Genomic DNA, 18,783 nt, shown 5'->3' with positions numbered 1-18,783 from the left:
TGTCAATTAATTAACGAAAAATTCTTAATTAACCAAACACCGTTGACTTTCTACGTTTATTATATAGGATATGAATATTAATGTTTTTGTTAGGAGAATGCATAAGTACTGGCCGCTTTCATAGGTCAATAGAAAATTCTTAGTAGTTAAGTTTTGACGAATACGCTACGATTAAACTATAATCTTCGAATCTCTGTATTTAAAAAAAAAGTATGTGTGTCAGCTCCGACGCACGACTGGAGACTCCTTAATTACGATTGTCATACGCAAAAAGAGTTTATTTAACTGAAAAAAGATTAATACCATATGAAAGTAAATTAACAAATTAATAAGATAATTATGTCACAAAATCTTTTATGTACAATAATAAATAGAACATAAACTAAAAAATAACTTTATAAAAGAAAATTTTATAAAAACATAATTATAATCAAGAAATTATGTTGATTTTTCAGATAATATTATCAAATTATTGACTTGAATTATTAATACTTAAAAATTATTCATAAAATAAATCATAATAACCTGGAGGAATTTATAGACATTGAAAACAAAAAAATATTTTGGTTAGGTTAGAAATTGTCTATTTTATGTGGATGCACTTGATAATTCATAGTGGATTAAATATCTAATTTTATTTGTTGTTCTCAAATCTTTATTTATACATGTGTAATGTATACTTCGATAATTATGCAATATTTAATAAATACAAATCGCACATGCTCATGCATATAATAAATGAATTATAACATATCTTGCACCCACATGTTTGTTAGATGTTCGGGCAATATTATCTAAACCCCCCCCCTTTCTGCCATAGTTATTTCAAAATTCCTGTGCAATTTATTCACACATGGCGAAAGTAGCCTACGAGAGAATGAGGTGGATGTAGAGTATCTGAACTATTAGGATAAATGTTAGGTTTATTATTTAGTTTCCATGGTAACTAGAATAGGTAAAAAAGTGTATTATGTTTTCTATCTCACTCTGACTTATACATTTATGTGTTTGTTTCTTTATCTAGATATTATTCGTTTTCCTTGGCAACTTAAATAGGAAAAATAAGTTAATTCAAAGAAAATGATGTTGCATGTTCGCGCATCACAGTTGCTGGGCATGCAATATTGCAAAGCGAATATGTAATGAGGTCATTCATCAGTAGATTTTACTTCTCACATTTTTCTCATACTGGGCACCTTATATATGAAAATCGATTCTGAAGGAGTAAACTCAAAAAATCGAATAGGCTTTTTAAAAAAATCATCTAGTCAGCCAATCAGTGTCAAGATTTTCTGTTGTTCTAGGCACAGTCCTTCCATAGGAGAAGGGAGTTAAGAGCTATTTATTCCTCTATAGACTGCTACAATGTAGTTTTGCAGGCTTGTGCGATTATTCATAAAATATTGTCATGTTTTCCAATTAAAAAAGAATAGTGTCTCTGGGCGAGATATCCTCAGGTAAAGGGGGATAGCTAACCCCTATGTCCAGTCACCTCTCCCCCTGTTTTCCACTGTTCTATGAAAGCATCATGTTTCTTGACTTATAGCATAACATCCTAAGCCTTTTATAGACCCCAATGCAAGAAGAGATGTATAAAGTAAAGTGTGTGTCCAAGTGATTGATGGATTGAAATGCAATTTTTTGCATTTCATATTCTCCCGGGCAGATTCTTACAATTTCTTACTACCAGGCCACAACTATAGGGCACTGCAATAGTGACTATTCTAAAGCCTTGTTTCAGTTTCTCTTTGTTATAAAAAAAAATTATATCCATAATATTCAGACTTTAAGACTATGTGTAGTCTAAGCTGTGTCAATAAGTCAGTCAACAAGTAAGTATATTAAGAAAACCACAATTTCAATGTTGTAAGCTAATTAGACCTACCTCAAGAATCCCTCAATCCCTCAAATATCCCAGATATCAAATGAAAAATATGTTTCCGGAGACTAACGCATTTAAATAAAGAACCAATGTATCTATAGACCAACCAAATTCAAGTATTAGTAGTAGTCTTCCAACATTTTGACCACTATAAAGTGGGGTAATACCCAGTTCAGGTTAGTCAAAACAATTGCAGACTACTGATGCATATTCAGATGATTTAAAATAAATTGTGAACTATGGTTATAGTCAACTCATTTTTGTATCCATTGTAACTAAAGTTGTAAAGTTATAATGTTTTTTTAAATCAAATTATAATATCTGTGTATGATATGCGATTTTTTAATCATTTTAATAAAATATTTTTACTATTATCATTGTGGTTTGTATGATAAACAAGTTAGCATTGATGTTATCTTGAAATTTGTTTATCACTAATATAACATCAAAATACTTATCTTTAAAATGATACACTCTTTTGAAGTGTGCATTAAGTTTATTCTATTCTGTTTATGACTATGGCATAACAGGGTTTGCAAAATAAACTGTTGAAAACAACCTGCTTATCTACATAAAAATATATGCTTGTATGTACGGATTTCTGCTGCAGCATTGCCCTTATGGATAGAACAAAATAGTATTTTAGAAATAACTGTACCAAGTTGTGATGGCTATACAATCAGTTGTGTTTACATTGAAGGTTAAATGAGGTGAAGGTTTTCTATGGCAACAGAAAAAGTTCCTGAATAATATTGGAGTTTACTCCTTAAGAATCGATTTTCTTATATAAGGCGCCCGGTATGAGAAAAATGTGAGGAGTAAAATCTACTGATGAATGACCTCGTTACGTTTTCGCTTTGCGACGTTACATGCCCGTCAACTGTGATGCGCAAACATGCAACGTCGTTTTCGTTTAATTAACTTATTTCTCCTATTTAAGTTATCAAGGAAACCGAATAATATCTAGATAAAGAGTGAGATAGAAAACATAATACATTTTTTTACCTATTCTAGTTACCATGGAAACTAAATAATAAACATTACATTTAGGGTCCTTTCGCCTTTTCGCGTCCGACGCCCAATTCGCGTCCAAACGACGGTACACTGTTTTACAACAGTGAAAAATAACAATACCGACACACCAATCTAAACAAGAGCGGTTCTAATGATGTTCAGACCTATGACAGGTACTCACACACAAACAAAAGATCTGTGCGTGCAACCCAAATTTAATGAAAAATAAACTAATCTTGCGTGTGCAACCAACAAGTGCTGACGCGCGAATCTGTTGTAAAAAAAATAGTGAGCAGCTGTACTTTTCACGGTAAGTATTTAAGGTGTTTATGTGAAATTTAGAATACTTTGTTATCCCTAGACCTTAATTGTGAACCTTAATTTGTAACCTTGTGAACCAAATAGGAATAACGATGTTTGTGCTTATATTTTTCTACTGACAGTTTTATATAAGGTGGACGCGAACTGGTACATAATATTTATAAAAAAACCACTTTGCGTCCGCTGTGGACGCAGATTACTCTAACTATTTCTCAGTAAGATGATTAATTAAATACGATAACATGGGAAAAACAATATAAACTTCCTATCAATTTTAACAACATTAACATGCACAATATGATGGCCGATTTGCGTCCATATTATTAGAAATATAAAAAAAGATAATGAATGTCAAAAATCAGACTTGGACGCACAGTTTTCCTACATAAGAAACCCTATAACATTTTGCGTCCATCTTTTTATCACACGAAAATAATAGAGTAAAATTTATATAATTTTATTTAAATATACTCTTTATAACCTACCTAACCTAAAAATATACAATTTTTAATGTTTAAAATTGTCGAAAATTATTTTATGTTTATATTTGAATTTTGTTCCATTTTTAGGGTTCCTTACCCAAAGGGTTAAAACAGGAACCCAGTACTAAGACTTCGCTGTTCGTCTGTCACCAGGCTGTAGCTCATTAATCGTGATAGTAAGATAGTTGAAATTTTCATGGATGATGTATTTCTATTGCCGCTATAACAATAAATATTAAAAAATAAAATAAAACACGGAACGCGCGAGTCCGATTCGCACTTGGCCAATTTTAAAGGCTTTGTACCAAAATGGTAAAATGGAATTGTATAAAGCCATCGACATGATATTCGAAATAATAGTGAATCTATTAATGGAGTTAGTTGGAGGAGAAAAAAAAAATCCTGAAGTGCAATTTATGTTAACTTTTATGATATCAGCAATTAGGTATTAAATAAATGTTTTGATTAAAATCACAAGCTTCCCTTTTTATTTCCTATTGCCCTTCCTAATTATTTCTAAACAGGTGGACGCCAATTGGTCCACATGCGGACGCAATCTGGATTTTGTGGACGCAAAATGGGAAAATCGCCTGTTTCAGCTATTTGGACCTGTGTAGAATAAAACATCAGATGCGTTGTCCAAAACTGTGCATTAAACTTGACAAGACTATATAGGGACTACATTACAACCACGTTTGATTAAAAACTACCGCACGGACATTTTTTTTTTCACGTTCAAACCTAACAACTCCACTAAGTGGACGCAAACAGGCGAAATGACCCTATCCTAATAGTTCAGATACTTTACATCCACCTCAATCTCTCGTAGGCTACTTTTCATAAGTTACACTTCCGTGTGTGAATAAATTGCACATGCTTTTTTAATTTACCCTTTCATATGGTATTAATCTTTATTCAGTTAAATAAACACTTTTTGCGTATGTTTCGACAATCGTTCTTAAGAAGTAAACTCCAGTCGTGCGTCGGACACATACTTTTTTTGTTGCATGTTGCATGTAACTGTTAAATATTATTACAAGTTATTACAAAAAGTCACGATTGTGAATTTATTTTTGGGAGCATGAAAACACTGCTTAAAATACATATTATTCATTTCCCGAAATCACAACTAAGGATCAATTCAAACCCTTACTTGACAATTTAAAAGTATTTCAAACAATTAAATATAACTTGCTGTAACAGTGAAAGAAATTATTGTGAGGACACCTACATGCCTAAGGCTAACAGTTCTCTATAGTGTTCCATAAGGTGTGAGAATTCCGTCAATTCTACTACGGACTACGGCCAAAACCTACTGTGTTCTAACTTATCTTTTGAACTCAACAATGTTATGTTTCAGTCAGTCCATGTGGATGCAAGCTCGCTGGCTCTCAACGTGCAGGAAGACGCGGGCGGCAGAGTGGTTACTTTGATGCATCCACAGAATTTCTCCTCGCAGATGTGCAGGTAATAGTGAACTCTGGTGTATCTCAGCTTAGTTCCAGTATTGTACCATACACTCACTATAGTTTTTAGCGAATATATGTTTGTAAATTTATAAAAATATATCTAAATTTAAGAGAAAAATAAACTTGCAGTGCAATTGGCTAGACATAAAATAAGTAATTCATTTAATGGAAAGTGTATACAATTTTACAATAAATTAAAGGTTGGTATTTTGGAGATGTCTCTAACAAAGTTCGAAGTTTGCATTAAGCGAAAGCTTATTGAAAAGTTCTTTAAGAATATAAAGAATTACGTTAACGATTTCGACAGGCTTTCTTAAGTCTGTTTAGGAGACTAGCGTTAAAAGAGTTGGGTGTACCAACCTAACAAAATCGTACCAGTCTAGGTGTCAGTTCACAGAAAAGCAGCTTTTATTATAATAATAATTGACGGACTAAGCCGATGGCCCACCTAATAAAACAGAGCAACACTGCCCAAGGTTTATCAGGAACACATCCTGCAACGTGCCACCCTGTGTCCGTCCAGGTTGACGGACACAGGGTGGCACGTTGCCTGCCTGATGTGCCTGTTTTTATTCCAGCAAAATACTGAGTCTTTTGCCGGCTCTTCTCGGTAGAATCTGCACTCCGAACCGGTGGTAGAGTCACTACAAACAGACATACTTGACGTTTCAAAAGTGCTTATAAAGTAGGCCTACTTGAAATAAATGAATTTTGAATCTTGAATTTTTTGCAATCTAGTGCCTGAGTCACAGCATTGCAAACAATAGTGTTAGTACGTCCGCGGAGGAGCTCTGTGACAAAAAACCTCTAAAACTACTAAAAGTGATAAAAAAGTTCTTTTTTTTGTTACCAGACAGGTGTCACTGGGGGATCAGGTGGGGGAAGGAACCTGGGTGGAAGAGCTGCTGGATCAGGAAGGTAGACTAGCCGCGCTGGTGGCCCATCTTTCACGCGCCTCGCATCATTCACACACCGGACATCACAAGGTTCTCTTCGATTTTTGTTCTAATACATTACTGGCAGTTGCCCGCGTTTTCCTGTAATAAACATAGCCTTTATAAATCAAATCACTATGCCAAAAATCTAGTGAATCAATGGCTTAGTTAGGTTGCGAGTGAAGGATGAACAAACAAACGTATTTTCGCATTTATAGATAAGGATTTTCAACTAATATAGAATCAGACATCCAAGTTTGAGAAACGTCGCAGATTATAAATTATTGTATGTAATAACAAACACATGCTTTTGATCGACACCATAGAAATCTCAATACCACTAACAAACAACTACTCAGCGTAACAAAACTATTTTAAACAATGCAGTATTATTCCTCATCCAATTAAAAACTTTAATAATATACTACGATAATACACACATCTCTATCTAGCCCCACGGCAAGCGTAGCTTGTGTTATGGGTACTAAGATGACTGATGAATATTTTTATGAATAATATCCATAAATACTTATTATATACAGATAAACACCCAAACACTGAAAAAATCATGTTCATCACCCAAACATTTTCCAATTGTGGGAATCGAACCAACGGCCTTGGACTCAGAAAGCAGGGTCGCTGCCCACTGCGTCAATCGGCTCTCAACAATAGATACGTCGTGCATTTCATGAGGTTCAAAATTGTCCTTAGAGGATATCGGTGTTTTAAAAAGCGGGTGGTGGGCGCGACATTCAAACTCCCGAAAAACAAATTCAGATTAGATACACACTTCCATACGTTGCACCCGTGCAAAACTGGGGGGGTCTCTAGTTTTAAATATTTGAAGATTTACTTTACTTTCAATGTGACTTCAAAATAATTTTCTATACTTACCAAAAGCTAAGAATTTTATTCCTGTCTTAACTAAATCTAATTATTTAGATATATTAAATATACTTAGTAGTTATGAAGTATATTGTACCTTTATTTGACCTATACCACAATTAAATAAATCATCTTACTCACATCCTGGGTTAGCTGGAAGAGATCTCTTATAGAGATAAGCTTTCCTTTGTACACTTCATGTATCTAATGTTCACAATCACAATTTATGGTACATAAATAATAAATAAATAAAATAAATCAATAAAATCATATATTTTTGTTCGCAGGTATCGTCTTTGAGGGGAGACATGGACGCTTCAGTCATTCTTGATGCTCCTATGAGATTGTTTAATGGACAACAAATGGTAAGTTAACTCTGAACATATACAGGGTTCAATAAAAAATAAAAAACATAAACTCGATACTACTCTGTAATGTAACATCGGCAATAGCGCGCGAAACACGTCTACGCTGCTTTGTCTAACGTATTTAGTTTCACAGTGTAATGACACATTACAGAAATAACACGATTTATTATTATTTTTGTGAAAAGTTGCAGAACAAAAGTTCTTAGTTCTAATAATAAAAAGTACAAGGCCGAGAACTTTCTGGTATTTTAAAATTAATTGTGTGGATTATATAGGGTTAAATAACCCTATATAATCCACACAATTAATTTAAGTCCACATAACCAGTGTTGTCTGGTGGGATGCTTGGTTACCACCCTACCGACAAAGATATGCCGTTAAGCGATTTAGCGTTCCGGTACGATGCCGCGCAGAAACCGATTAGGAGTATGGGTTTAATATAACTGAAATCCTGACAGGTTGGCCCGTTACCATCTTAGACTGCATCGTCACTTACCATCTGGTGAGATTGCAGTCAGGTGCCAACTTTTAGAGGAATAGACAAAAATCTCATCACACTATTGTCACCTTGAATATATTAAATACTTCAACAATCGTTATGTTTTTCCTATTTTGAAATCGTTTGAGATATACTACATGTAAATTTAAACCGAAATAACACTTTAGTTGCTCTGGAGGTACATTATTTACTGTATCTGAAACTTAACTGTGAAACCGAAACGCTAGCAGTTTTTGAGTAAACCATTGCCATAGCTTTTACTGAAAGAAATCAGATACAGCCCTAAAATCACATGCAACGGTAAAATCTGTGGTTTAAGATCTTTATTTCTCAAAAGAATTACAAAAAATTCGCTTAGTTGAGAAAACATTAAACTTTAAAATAACACATGTTGTGAACGTACACTATAGAAGGTACATATAAATCTATAAAGCATAACTTAATGCAGCTGAAAGAAAATGTTCGTGCAATCGGGTAGTTTCACTAATATTACCGAGCAAAAACATACGACTTAGACAAAGATCATCGTTTACTGGAAACGACTTATACTGACATATTATTTATCAAGTAGAACTTTAATTTATTCTTAAAAATAAACGTAGATTTAGCTTTGTTAAGTATCCGTAACGTGGCGTAGGTACTATGCACGTGTCGGTCTTTAAACTTCAATAGGGTTGTCATAAGTAAAAACTTTGAAAGTTTTGAATTAGTTTGTACAGAAAAATAAATATGCTTCTTTTGATTTAATATTTTTGCAGGGTGATTCCTTATGAAATATACTTATGTAGCCTTCAACAGTATTTTGTAATTCCGCTACACATTGCAGTGGCGTGCATAGCCCTTGGACCCAGGGTATGCACAAGGTGTTCAGCACAAACATAAAGTAAAATTAAAATTTAGATTTTAGATAGGTATGTCGGTTTATAATCAAATTACTTTACGAAAGTTATATTTTTGATTGATTTAATACTATCGTCTATCTACTGCTAATTGAATAAAAGCACATACCCTGATTTTCGTCACAAAATTATGACACACCATTCGGCAACATTTTCTAAGCTAAGATGATGATAATATTTTTCCAACATATCATGTTTTTAGCGTCTTTATGAAAATTATTAAGATCACAATATCCTTTATAATTCCACACTTTACGTATATTGGACAATAAAACAAAAGGAAAGCAAAATAATCGATTGGTGTGTACAAAGCCGCTTAGCCAAGAATAGTTTTCGTAATATTTATTATTAAACATACGTGTTACTTTATCACCTTTTTTTGGGATATTTGTAACATTGCTACACTCGTTCCTTTGCGAATGATTTCTAATTTTACGATATAGGGATAGAAATTAAAGTTTTCTCTAAGTACTTTTTCCAGGCACACTGAACCCAAACAAAGACCGCACGAATATGCTTTCATTATAAAATGAATGAATAAACTATAAATTAACCTTAACACATTAAACTATCACTACTCAAACTTTTATAAGTTACTGAATTTATGCACTTGAACCGTTTATTTATCACCAACGCCATACAGCATTGTTCGAAGGTAAACAATAATGGCGATTGAATACGCTAATGATAATATTGCAATTGAAATTAGTCAAAATATGTCTTTAATTTTTTGTAAGTATGGGTACGAACGCTATTTTATTTTGATATGTAAACAATAAATAGAAACCATATTTATTGTTAACTCTCTCGCTTTCCAATGATTCCTGGAAAACCTAAATTATTCATTTTTCAAAATTTAGACAGCGTTTGGTTTCATAGATTATTTTCAAAACGAAAGACTAATTCGATAATATTAGTTCCTTAATTTTCTTTAAAGACACTAAAAGGTATTTACATTTGTGAATAAAGTTTTTAATTCTAAAAAAAGAATAAAGACCGTTAACAACAATAACAAACTAAGCAAATCATTTTGTTCATAAAAAAATCAAACACGTAATTGATTATCCACTTCCGTAGCAGTGCTTATAGACATCCACACTTAAAGAATTTATGAATAAAACTATCCACACAAGACCGATGCTGATCTTGTAAGTACAAGCGCACGATTATAACATTACACGACACACACTACTAACTTGCTCGCACACATCTAGCAGAACGATTCTTTCTTTGGGCGTGCTTATTTTATTTGATATTTCTATGCAACAGTAGAGGGCGTCATATGTCAAGTGATTCATAATAATTGATTTACCCTGTAATCAATAACATGAGATTTAAATAATAATATAGGTATTTTTACGTGTTATAAAAGGTAAATGTTTAGCGTTTACGGTTAAAAATTAAAATACGAAGTAGAAGATTTTATTTTGTACGCTATGCGCCTCGCGCGCGCTGTTTGCGCTGTGGCCTGTCTAGCGACAATTGACCTAGAAGTTTGTCCACTCATTACTAGATGGCGCTTTCATATATTTTTTACTTAGTATTTTTTTAATTACAAAACTTTAATGGTTCTATCTGAAGGCCCTTTAAGACCCTGAGGGTAGGGTATGCACTGCTTATTTGCATATATGCAATGCACGCCACTGACACATTGTATATGTTGTATGATGACAGGACCAACATCCAGAGTCGATTGTTGTGCAAGCACTGCCGCCCCTGCAGGACATGAAGAGATGCCCCGACGAGGACTGGTTTAATAAGGACAAAGCTAGCTTAAAGGTATTTTGTGTTGAGGAAATTCCAGTTTAATAATACGATTTTAAAAACAAAACTGGTAAGACTGAAGTGTACTGTCCCTTTTTAACCCACAATGCAAAAAACGACGGTGTTTTAAGTTTGACGTGTCTGTGTCTGTGTGTTTTGACACTAAGACATATGGGTGTCAAATCAAAGAGCTTGATTATTAGAATACTATATACTATGACCAATGCCAACTACAAGATGGCCGGAACCATAAAATGGCGAATTAGATTTTTTTTTCACAACTCTTTCGAAATGGGTTTCAAATGGAAGGGCTCGTCTAATAAATAAGGCAGGCTATATTTCTTCAGCCTTTTCCGGCCACATGGTGGTGTATGCCTCCTTCAACATCTTCCACTTCTCGCGACATTGAGCTGTGTAACATGCTAATTCGAACCGGCTACGTTCTTCACGTCGTCTTTCCAGCGCATTTGTGGCCGTCCTTGAGGGCGCTTTTCTTCCCATGGCTTCCAAACAAGGAGACGTTTGCACCAAGTGTTCTCCTTTTAGAGCTATGTGTCCGACCCACGTCAATTTAAGAAGCGCTGCTTGTCATGCTTCATTCAGTTGTTATATGGTCCCTCAGTGGCACGCCCCCCATTTTTCTCTCCACTGCCCTCTGGGCCACTTGCAACTTGATGATGATTTCTCAGGTTTCGGCATCGAAAAAAAGTTCAAACGTTAAAAGTCCTGGCTTTTTGTTCTGCTGAAATGAAATTTTCATCTTTAAAACAATGTCGAATTTTGAGTAGGCCGCCCACATTTTCATTTTATTTTCATCTCTCAATTTTGAATATAGGTCCTAAAATAAAATGTTTTTTTTATTTCAGATAGTTTGATAGTAGTTAATCAATTTTATGGTTCGTCTGAAAATAAAACTACACAAAAAAGGGTTGCCAATAGGAACACGATTTGCGTGCCACGCCAACAACCAGTTTCATCAATCAGATATAAAAAAAATGCATATTTCCTAGGACGGTACACAAATCCTGACGGAGCAGGACAGACAAGTGCTGGAGATGGGTCCGGGCGCGTCCCCGGCACAGCACAAGCACAACAGGAAGAGTCTACCGCACAAGAAGAGGATATCCAGGAAGTTGAAACGCACCAACGGCAGCAGTACGCCGCAGCAGGTGTGTATGATACCTCTGAACAAGATTATATATAATGTTTCGGACCCCTAACACGACCGGTTTGCACTACGGTATATTTTTTTTTTATTTATTTATATAAATAGTGCTGTGTGCCGAGTTGTGTATATTAAGTACTAGCTTCTGCCCGCGACTTCGTCTGCTTGGACTTCAGAATCTCGTTCGCAATTTTAATCCTACCACGGCAAATATTTGAGGGATCGGTATAGAAAGGGCATGTCCTTTTTCAAGCATAGGTGCCATACATACCAATTCAAATCACTCTGCCCGCGGCTTAGCTCGTAATTAATTTTCAATTTTCCCTCGGGAACTACTTGATGAATCGAAATAAAAGGTAGCCTTTTTTATTTTTCATGGTTCGGAAGGTCGACTTTACTAAACAGAAGCAGAAAAGAACCTCGGCAGTTGAGAATCCAAATTCTGATTCGTTAGTTCTGGATGGCAAATTTTGGCATAGAAAGACGTTAAAACGATACATTTTCCATCTAATGTACCATCTGAAATATATATATCTATTGTTCGTCATTATAAATTCAAATTCTTACTACAAAACACTACATTTTTCTATAAAAGAAGTTTTTGTAATCATTCTAGGGGGCTTATTTATAAACGTGGCAATACGTCGGAACTATTAATAAGGTTTAAATTGCTCATGGGAATGTACTTTAAGATTCGATACAGGTTGTACAAAATAAAATACAACTTATTAGAAGTGGAGCTTTTGCCTGTGTAATTGACAGGCACATGGATGGGTAAGTAAGTGTTAAACACTTACGCCTCAGGTTGATAGACACGACCGGACCTTGGTAGGACTTCGTTTCTTGTATACCCTTCTCTATTTATAGACCACGATTTTCAATTTAATGTCAGGTGGACCATCTCCTTGGTCCATGAATTCACAAAGAAAACAAAACAAAACATCTCTGACCCTGGCTGTTGTTACAGGACATAGTAGTGATAAACTGCAACGATGAAGTCCCTCAGGAAGAGATTTTGCCCGACAGCTTCGTCAACGGCGTGGCTCATCAGGAGCACTTGCCCGAGGACCCGCATCACATCACTCATGAGGTGAGACTACCATTTCTTAAGACAACTCTGCCGAATCTGTTATACAAAAATGTTTCAAGGTCAAAAGTATAGCAGTACTTTTCTACAGGCAGCATTGGGTAAAAGGATACCTATCAATTAAGGCTGATAAAAAACTGATTTATCAGTTTGTATTTTGGTGAAAAATTGTAGTATTGAGACTTTAAAAAAGTGTTTTGAAGTTTATAATGTTGAGATTTTTATCAGAAGGGGATTATCGCGTATTTGAATTCGCTTATAATTGTAAAGTAATTACTAGTATGGTAACTGAATATTTGCGTCAGCAAAAATGTAGCAGCAGAGGTCCAGTCCAGCAAAACAAGTATTGAAAACTTAGACAAAAAAGTTTTGAGAACCACTGGTAAACCAGATCGATTATACAACGTGTAACGGAATTACGAAAGACTGTTGAACGGTGCATAAGTATATTTCACAAGGAAACGCCCTGTAAAAATATTAAATCAAAAGAAGCTTATTTATTTTTCTATACAAACTAATTCATAACATTCTAAGTGTTTACAACCCTATTGAAGATATGAGACCGAAAAGTGCAGATTACCCCTCACAGTAGATTTCACTTTTGCATGTGATGTTAGGGTTGTATTTGATTTCTTGCAGTACATTTTTACTACGCTAATAGTTTTTAATTGATTGAACCATTGTCATAGTTTTATGACAATGATTTACTCAAAAACTTTAAGCGTTTCGGTTTTACTGATAAGTTGTCAGAGACAGTAAATAATGTACCTCTATAGCCTGTGAAGTAATATTTCGAATTTCATTGACGCGTTGCATATCGAAAACCGGTAACCGATTTTTATGAACATAAAGCGGTAGTTAGGATATCAATAATGAGCGAACACGATCTCTTAATTATTAATTTTTTTTTCTCCTGCTTGTGGAAGTTGATAGACAAAGTCAAAGTCAAAAATATCTTTATTCAAGTAGGCCCATTGGTGGCACTTGATGCGTACATAAGAATTACACGGTAGTGAGATGATGGCGACAACCACATTCGTAAACTTAAAACTAAAGCTACGAGGGTTCCAAACGCGTCCTGGTCTAAGAAGCAGCCCACAACAAACTTAGCCGGGTGTATTTTTTTTTGTTATCACCATCTCACAATGTCATTTTAAATTATTAGAAGAGCAACCTGGTTAGAGCAATAATTTACACCCAAGCTTTTTTATCGATTACATAGTCCGTTATACTATAAAAGGACTTTTTTATAAGCTTACGTTTAATACAAACTTTGAACTTTTTAGAGACATCTCCAAGATGTCAATTGGTAGTTTATTGTAGAATTGTTATTAGACAATAAATATAAATAAATAAATATACTACGACAATACACACATCGCCATCTAGCCCAAAAGTAAGCATAGCTTCTGTACTAAGATGACTGATGAATAATTATTATAAAAAATAGATACATAAATATTTATAATATACAGATAAACATCCAGACACGGAAAAATCACAACAACACTTTCCAGTTGTGGGAATCGAGCCCACAAAGCAGGGTCTAATGTTTGTGAACTCTGCAGCAATTTTCGTTCGGCAGATGCGTGCGCTGTTCATGTGCCAGCTGTGCGGCGAGTTCTACGGCGACGAGCAGCTGAAGTTCTACCAGCACCTCAAGCAGCACTACGAGCCGCACGACACTATCATCATAGAGAACCCGGTGCCGGTGCCCGACCTCGGCATCGATAAGGTCAATCTACTTCGTTATGAATTTGCCAGCTATTTCGATATGACAAGGTAGATAGGAAGCGGCCAGCCTCGCTCTCATCTCCCGCAAGATAGAAAAATGATTATAAATGTTGATGTTGGAAAAGAGCAACTACTGAGTTTCTTGCCGGCTCTCTCGGTAGAATCTTCTTTCCGAACCGGTGGTAGAGTCACATACTTGACGTATCAATCGTGGAAGTGTTTGAAGTAATATGGGATACTTTTCATCCCAACATTAAGCTCGGTTTCTTTGGGAGAGGGAATGAAAGTGTTTGATGATTTTACACCATAACTCCGACAAATTATAACCTTTTTAATTAATTATTTTGTACTATAGAGGTCATTATATGTGTTAAATTATGCCCAAATGTGGTTGGAGATAGAGGACAAAACTCCTCAGCGGACAGCAGCAAACCCCTCATTTAAGGCTTAGCGATACTGAATACTTTACTTTACACATCAAAAAACAAAATCAAACGCAGACAAAGACGCGGGCAACAGCTAGTAAAATATATAAATATACTACGACAATAAACGCATCTAGCCCCCAAAGTAAGCGTTGCTTGTGTAATATTTTTATGAATAATATACATTAAATACTCATAATATACAGATAAACACCCGGATACTGAAAAACGTTCATGTTCATCGCACAAACATTTTTCCAGTTGTGATTATCGAACCCCCACTCGAGCCTTGGTTTCAGAAAGCGTGGTCGCTGCCTTCTGCGCTAACCGGCCGCCAATTATGAACTCATTTCGATCGTTTCTAAATAACTAAATAAGTTAACAACGTTTTTTTTTTCTTCTAGATGACAAACACATGCATTGTGGACAACGCAGCCAATTTACCGGACTCGATTGTCGAGCTATCTCTCGAAAACACCGTACCAAAGACAATGTACCAACCTATAGACAAACACATCCTTTACACGTCAAGCGACAAAACACTCAACTACCATAGCAATAAAGTGCAATATTCCGAGGCGAGTATGGATAAAGAAGTACCTGAGAGCGAGAAGGCGGATATGTACGAGCCACTGGATAAGCTGGAGAATATGTATTTCTGTACAAAGTGCAATAAGTCGTTCAGGAAGCAGAAACAATGCGAGGTGCATATAAAGGAGGCGCATTCGAATCCAAAGGTGCGTATGAAATGACAAGCTATAAATATCGTATTCATCCAGAGCCTGCGATTTAACCTTTATTAACCATTTTAGTCTTATTTAACCATTTTAGTTCATGAATTTATCGATTTTAAGCTTGTTTCTGTCGTTTTTATCAAAATCGATCCGGGTAGTTTTGTTGAAATTACCATGTCAACTTGCGGACTATGTATGTTGGGGACTAGGCATGAAGAATTAACAGTTATATTAGGGCTGTATTATTTCCCGGAATTAGTCAGTAACTAAGCGTGTTCGATGCCAAGGAAGTCAACGGTCTCGGTTTTTTAGTTAGACAGCCTTAGTAGTAGTACCAATTGTAGTTATTCATATTGCAGAAAATATATTGCATACTTAAACCACGTGAATACCACTGTGAAAAATTTAAGGAAATAGGTATACTTAAGGTAGCCTAATTCATATATCAATATAGTGTCTGTAAGACAAAACATGACTCTTTATAAACGAAAAGTGGATATAAACAACCGCATTACTCGAAATGGACATAACTTAGTGACGTTTGCATATCGTTTGCTAAAGGTGCAGAATCATTTGTTAGATTGAGTTTATGCTTTTGTAATATGATTTCCAAGGTAACTTTGGACCTGCTCATGCATACAATGTGCTAAAACACATTTAATAAATTGTGGTTACTATACGATTGATGAATTTCTTAACGACAAGGCTGCTTGGAAGCAGGCTCCGCTCTTATCTTTCACAAAATAGAAAATTTAAAAGATGTAAACTGTAAAATTATGTTGAAAAAGAGCAATCTGCTGAGTTTCTTGCCGTCTCTTCTCGGTGGAATCTGCCTTCCGGACCGTTGGTAGAGTCACTTCAAACAGACTGACTTGTTCTTTCGAAAGTACTTATATTTAACCTACTTGATAAATGAATTCAGAATTTAGAATTTTATAAATTGCCCTTGCCGACTATCCAAGTGGACCTCCCACTTCTGAGCACGTGCTCACCACTCCGCCGGGGGGTCGTCACGACGAAATGTAGCGTCCTTGTGTGGTTGCAGCTGGACGACATGGGCGAGTTCAGCGAGCCTGAGGACCTGATGGAGGGCATCCACGTGGCCGTGGACGATGCGGCCGAGCCTTACGAGCCGCCGCTGCTGCCGCACCTCACCGTGGACAACGGCCATGTGCACCAGGAACACGTGCGCACCTGGTGAGCCCACGTGCTCGATGGAGCACGGCCGTACTGGCTTACTGGCAGGCGGCCAGCGCTCTTGATATTTCGTATCTTCCCCGGTACAAAATTACGGAGAAGAATTTTAGTTGTAGACCAGCGGTGATAGCCTAGTGTAACTAAGTAGGAACTCGGCTACATTTTCGAAAGGCCGAACTTGTGTCCCAGCGCGTTTGTGCGTTATGTGCGTTGTGCGTGTCATGTTTGCGTTATGTGCGTTTTACGCAATTAAAATATCACAGTGAAGGTAAACATCGTGAGGAGACCTGCATGCCCGAGAGTTCTTCATGGTATTCTAAAAGGCGTGTGGAGCCAACCAATCTGCACTGGGCCAGTGTGGTGAACTACTGCCTAAACCCTTCTCATTGTGGAAGGAGATCTGTGCTCTGTAGAACGCCGGTAATGGGTTGATATGATCATGATGAATGCGAATGAAATGTGTCGGAATCTACTTTTAGCATATAAATTTTAGAGATAGCCACTTTTGTTGAATGTTAAACCCAGAGTGCCTAGTGAACTGAGATTTTCTACCTATTTGACCGCGCCATAGTTAACTCAGATTGGTTTGGTTAAAAAAGAGCGCCATCTCGTTCTTAACAAAGAAACAGTATTGCTACTATATGACGCTACCGTAGAAGCATAGCTTCCACGCGAACACAAATGTTCGTAACGGCTTTCTATTTTGTTAAAACCTTATCATAGATAAATACGAATATATAAATACGAATTTCGATACCAAGTACTTTTGTAGGTAATGGATAAGGAATGTACAAATGTCATAGTACGGGTATCGATGGATGGATGGATGGATGGATGTTTGTTATTCAATTATACAAAAACTACAAAAACTACTACACCAATTGGACTGAATTTTGGAATGTAGATAGATTATACTCTAGATTAACACATAGGCTGCTTTTTATCCCGGAAAAATGTAAGATTCCCGCAGATTTCATTAAACACCAATAAATTGCGTACGCAGCCGCAGGCAACAGCTGGTGGATGATTAATTCTTCCATTGAATGTGTTTTTTTTTTAATAATAAACGAATTCCCGTAAAGCCAACGATGAATTAGTGGCTCTACTGGTGCTGCAGTTTATGGTTATCATGTCTCTAATCACTAACCTTCGAGTGACCCGCTTGAGAATTCGTCCGCTATTCATGTACCACAATTAATTATAGAAAACTCATTCACAGGTATCTACGTAACGGCGCAAGCCCTGGCGCAGTTTCACCCCTTTGCGGCTGCGGCGGCGTCGGCTACTGCCCCGCCTGCACCCATCCGCCCCAATCACCCTTACACCCCTCTATGCACCCACCGGGTATCACCCCACAGAGCCATCCCCCAAACCAAACCACCCAGCCGTCCCAAAGCACCCACGTTCCGCAGACGAGTCAGACGCAGGCGATTATGCACGCGAGCAGTCCGACGAACAGTCTCGCGAGCACTCACCCGACCAACCACGCGTCGCATCATCAGCAGAGTACAAGCAGTCATCGGCCGCTTGACGCCAAAGGTATGTTAATTATCAGGCTGTATTTGTTTATGGGCCTAATAAGAAGGCGCAGAGTCACACAGCGGGCGATGAAGAGAGCAAGGCTGATCAAATCAGGAGATCCGTAGAAGAACATACCGAAATAGTTTAGCGAGTTGCAAAGCTGAAGTGGAAATGGGCGCGGCACATAGCTCGGAGAATTTATGGACGTTAGAGTTCCAAGGTACAGTTAAGCGCAGCGTTGCTCGGCCCCCGGTGGACAGACGACATGAAACGAGTCGCTGGGAGCCGTTGGAAACCAGCGGCCCAGGACCGTGGATATTGGAACTCCCTGCAGAAAGAAGGCCTATGTCCAGCAGTGGACTTCAATCGGGTGTAATGATGATGATGTTGACGGTTTGTTTT

The 18,783-nt window shown here is 36.6% G+C and overlaps 1 protein-coding gene across 1 annotated transcript in view; it reads left to right on the top strand.

The window, feature by feature from the left end:
• Window positions 1-18,783, top strand: part of LOC120623712 (zinc finger protein 62 homolog) — a 28,041-nt gene that overhangs the window by 343 nt on the left and 8,915 nt on the right. The window contains exons 2-11 of the mRNA XM_039889894.1: window positions 5,060-5,166; window positions 6,022-6,154; window positions 7,276-7,353; window positions 10,429-10,533; window positions 11,529-11,687; window positions 12,651-12,773; window positions 14,356-14,505; window positions 15,334-15,666; window positions 16,709-16,860; window positions 18,080-18,399. Coding sequence (XP_039745828.1) covers window positions 5,060-5,166; window positions 6,022-6,154; window positions 7,276-7,353; window positions 10,429-10,533; window positions 11,529-11,687; window positions 12,651-12,773; window positions 14,356-14,505; window positions 15,334-15,666; window positions 16,709-16,860; window positions 18,080-18,399 — 1,660 coding nt within the window. The remainder of the gene's footprint in view (window positions 1-5,059; window positions 5,167-6,021; window positions 6,155-7,275; window positions 7,354-10,428; window positions 10,534-11,528; window positions 11,688-12,650; window positions 12,774-14,355; window positions 14,506-15,333; window positions 15,667-16,708; window positions 16,861-18,079; window positions 18,400-18,783) is intronic.

The sequence above is a fragment of the Pararge aegeria genome, chromosome 5, assembly GCF_905163445.1.
Source record: "Pararge aegeria chromosome 5, ilParAegt1.1, whole genome shotgun sequence".
Lineage (NCBI taxonomy): Eukaryota > Metazoa > Arthropoda > Insecta > Lepidoptera > Nymphalidae > Pararge > Pararge aegeria.
This window is presented reverse-complemented; position numbering and strand designations above follow the sequence as displayed.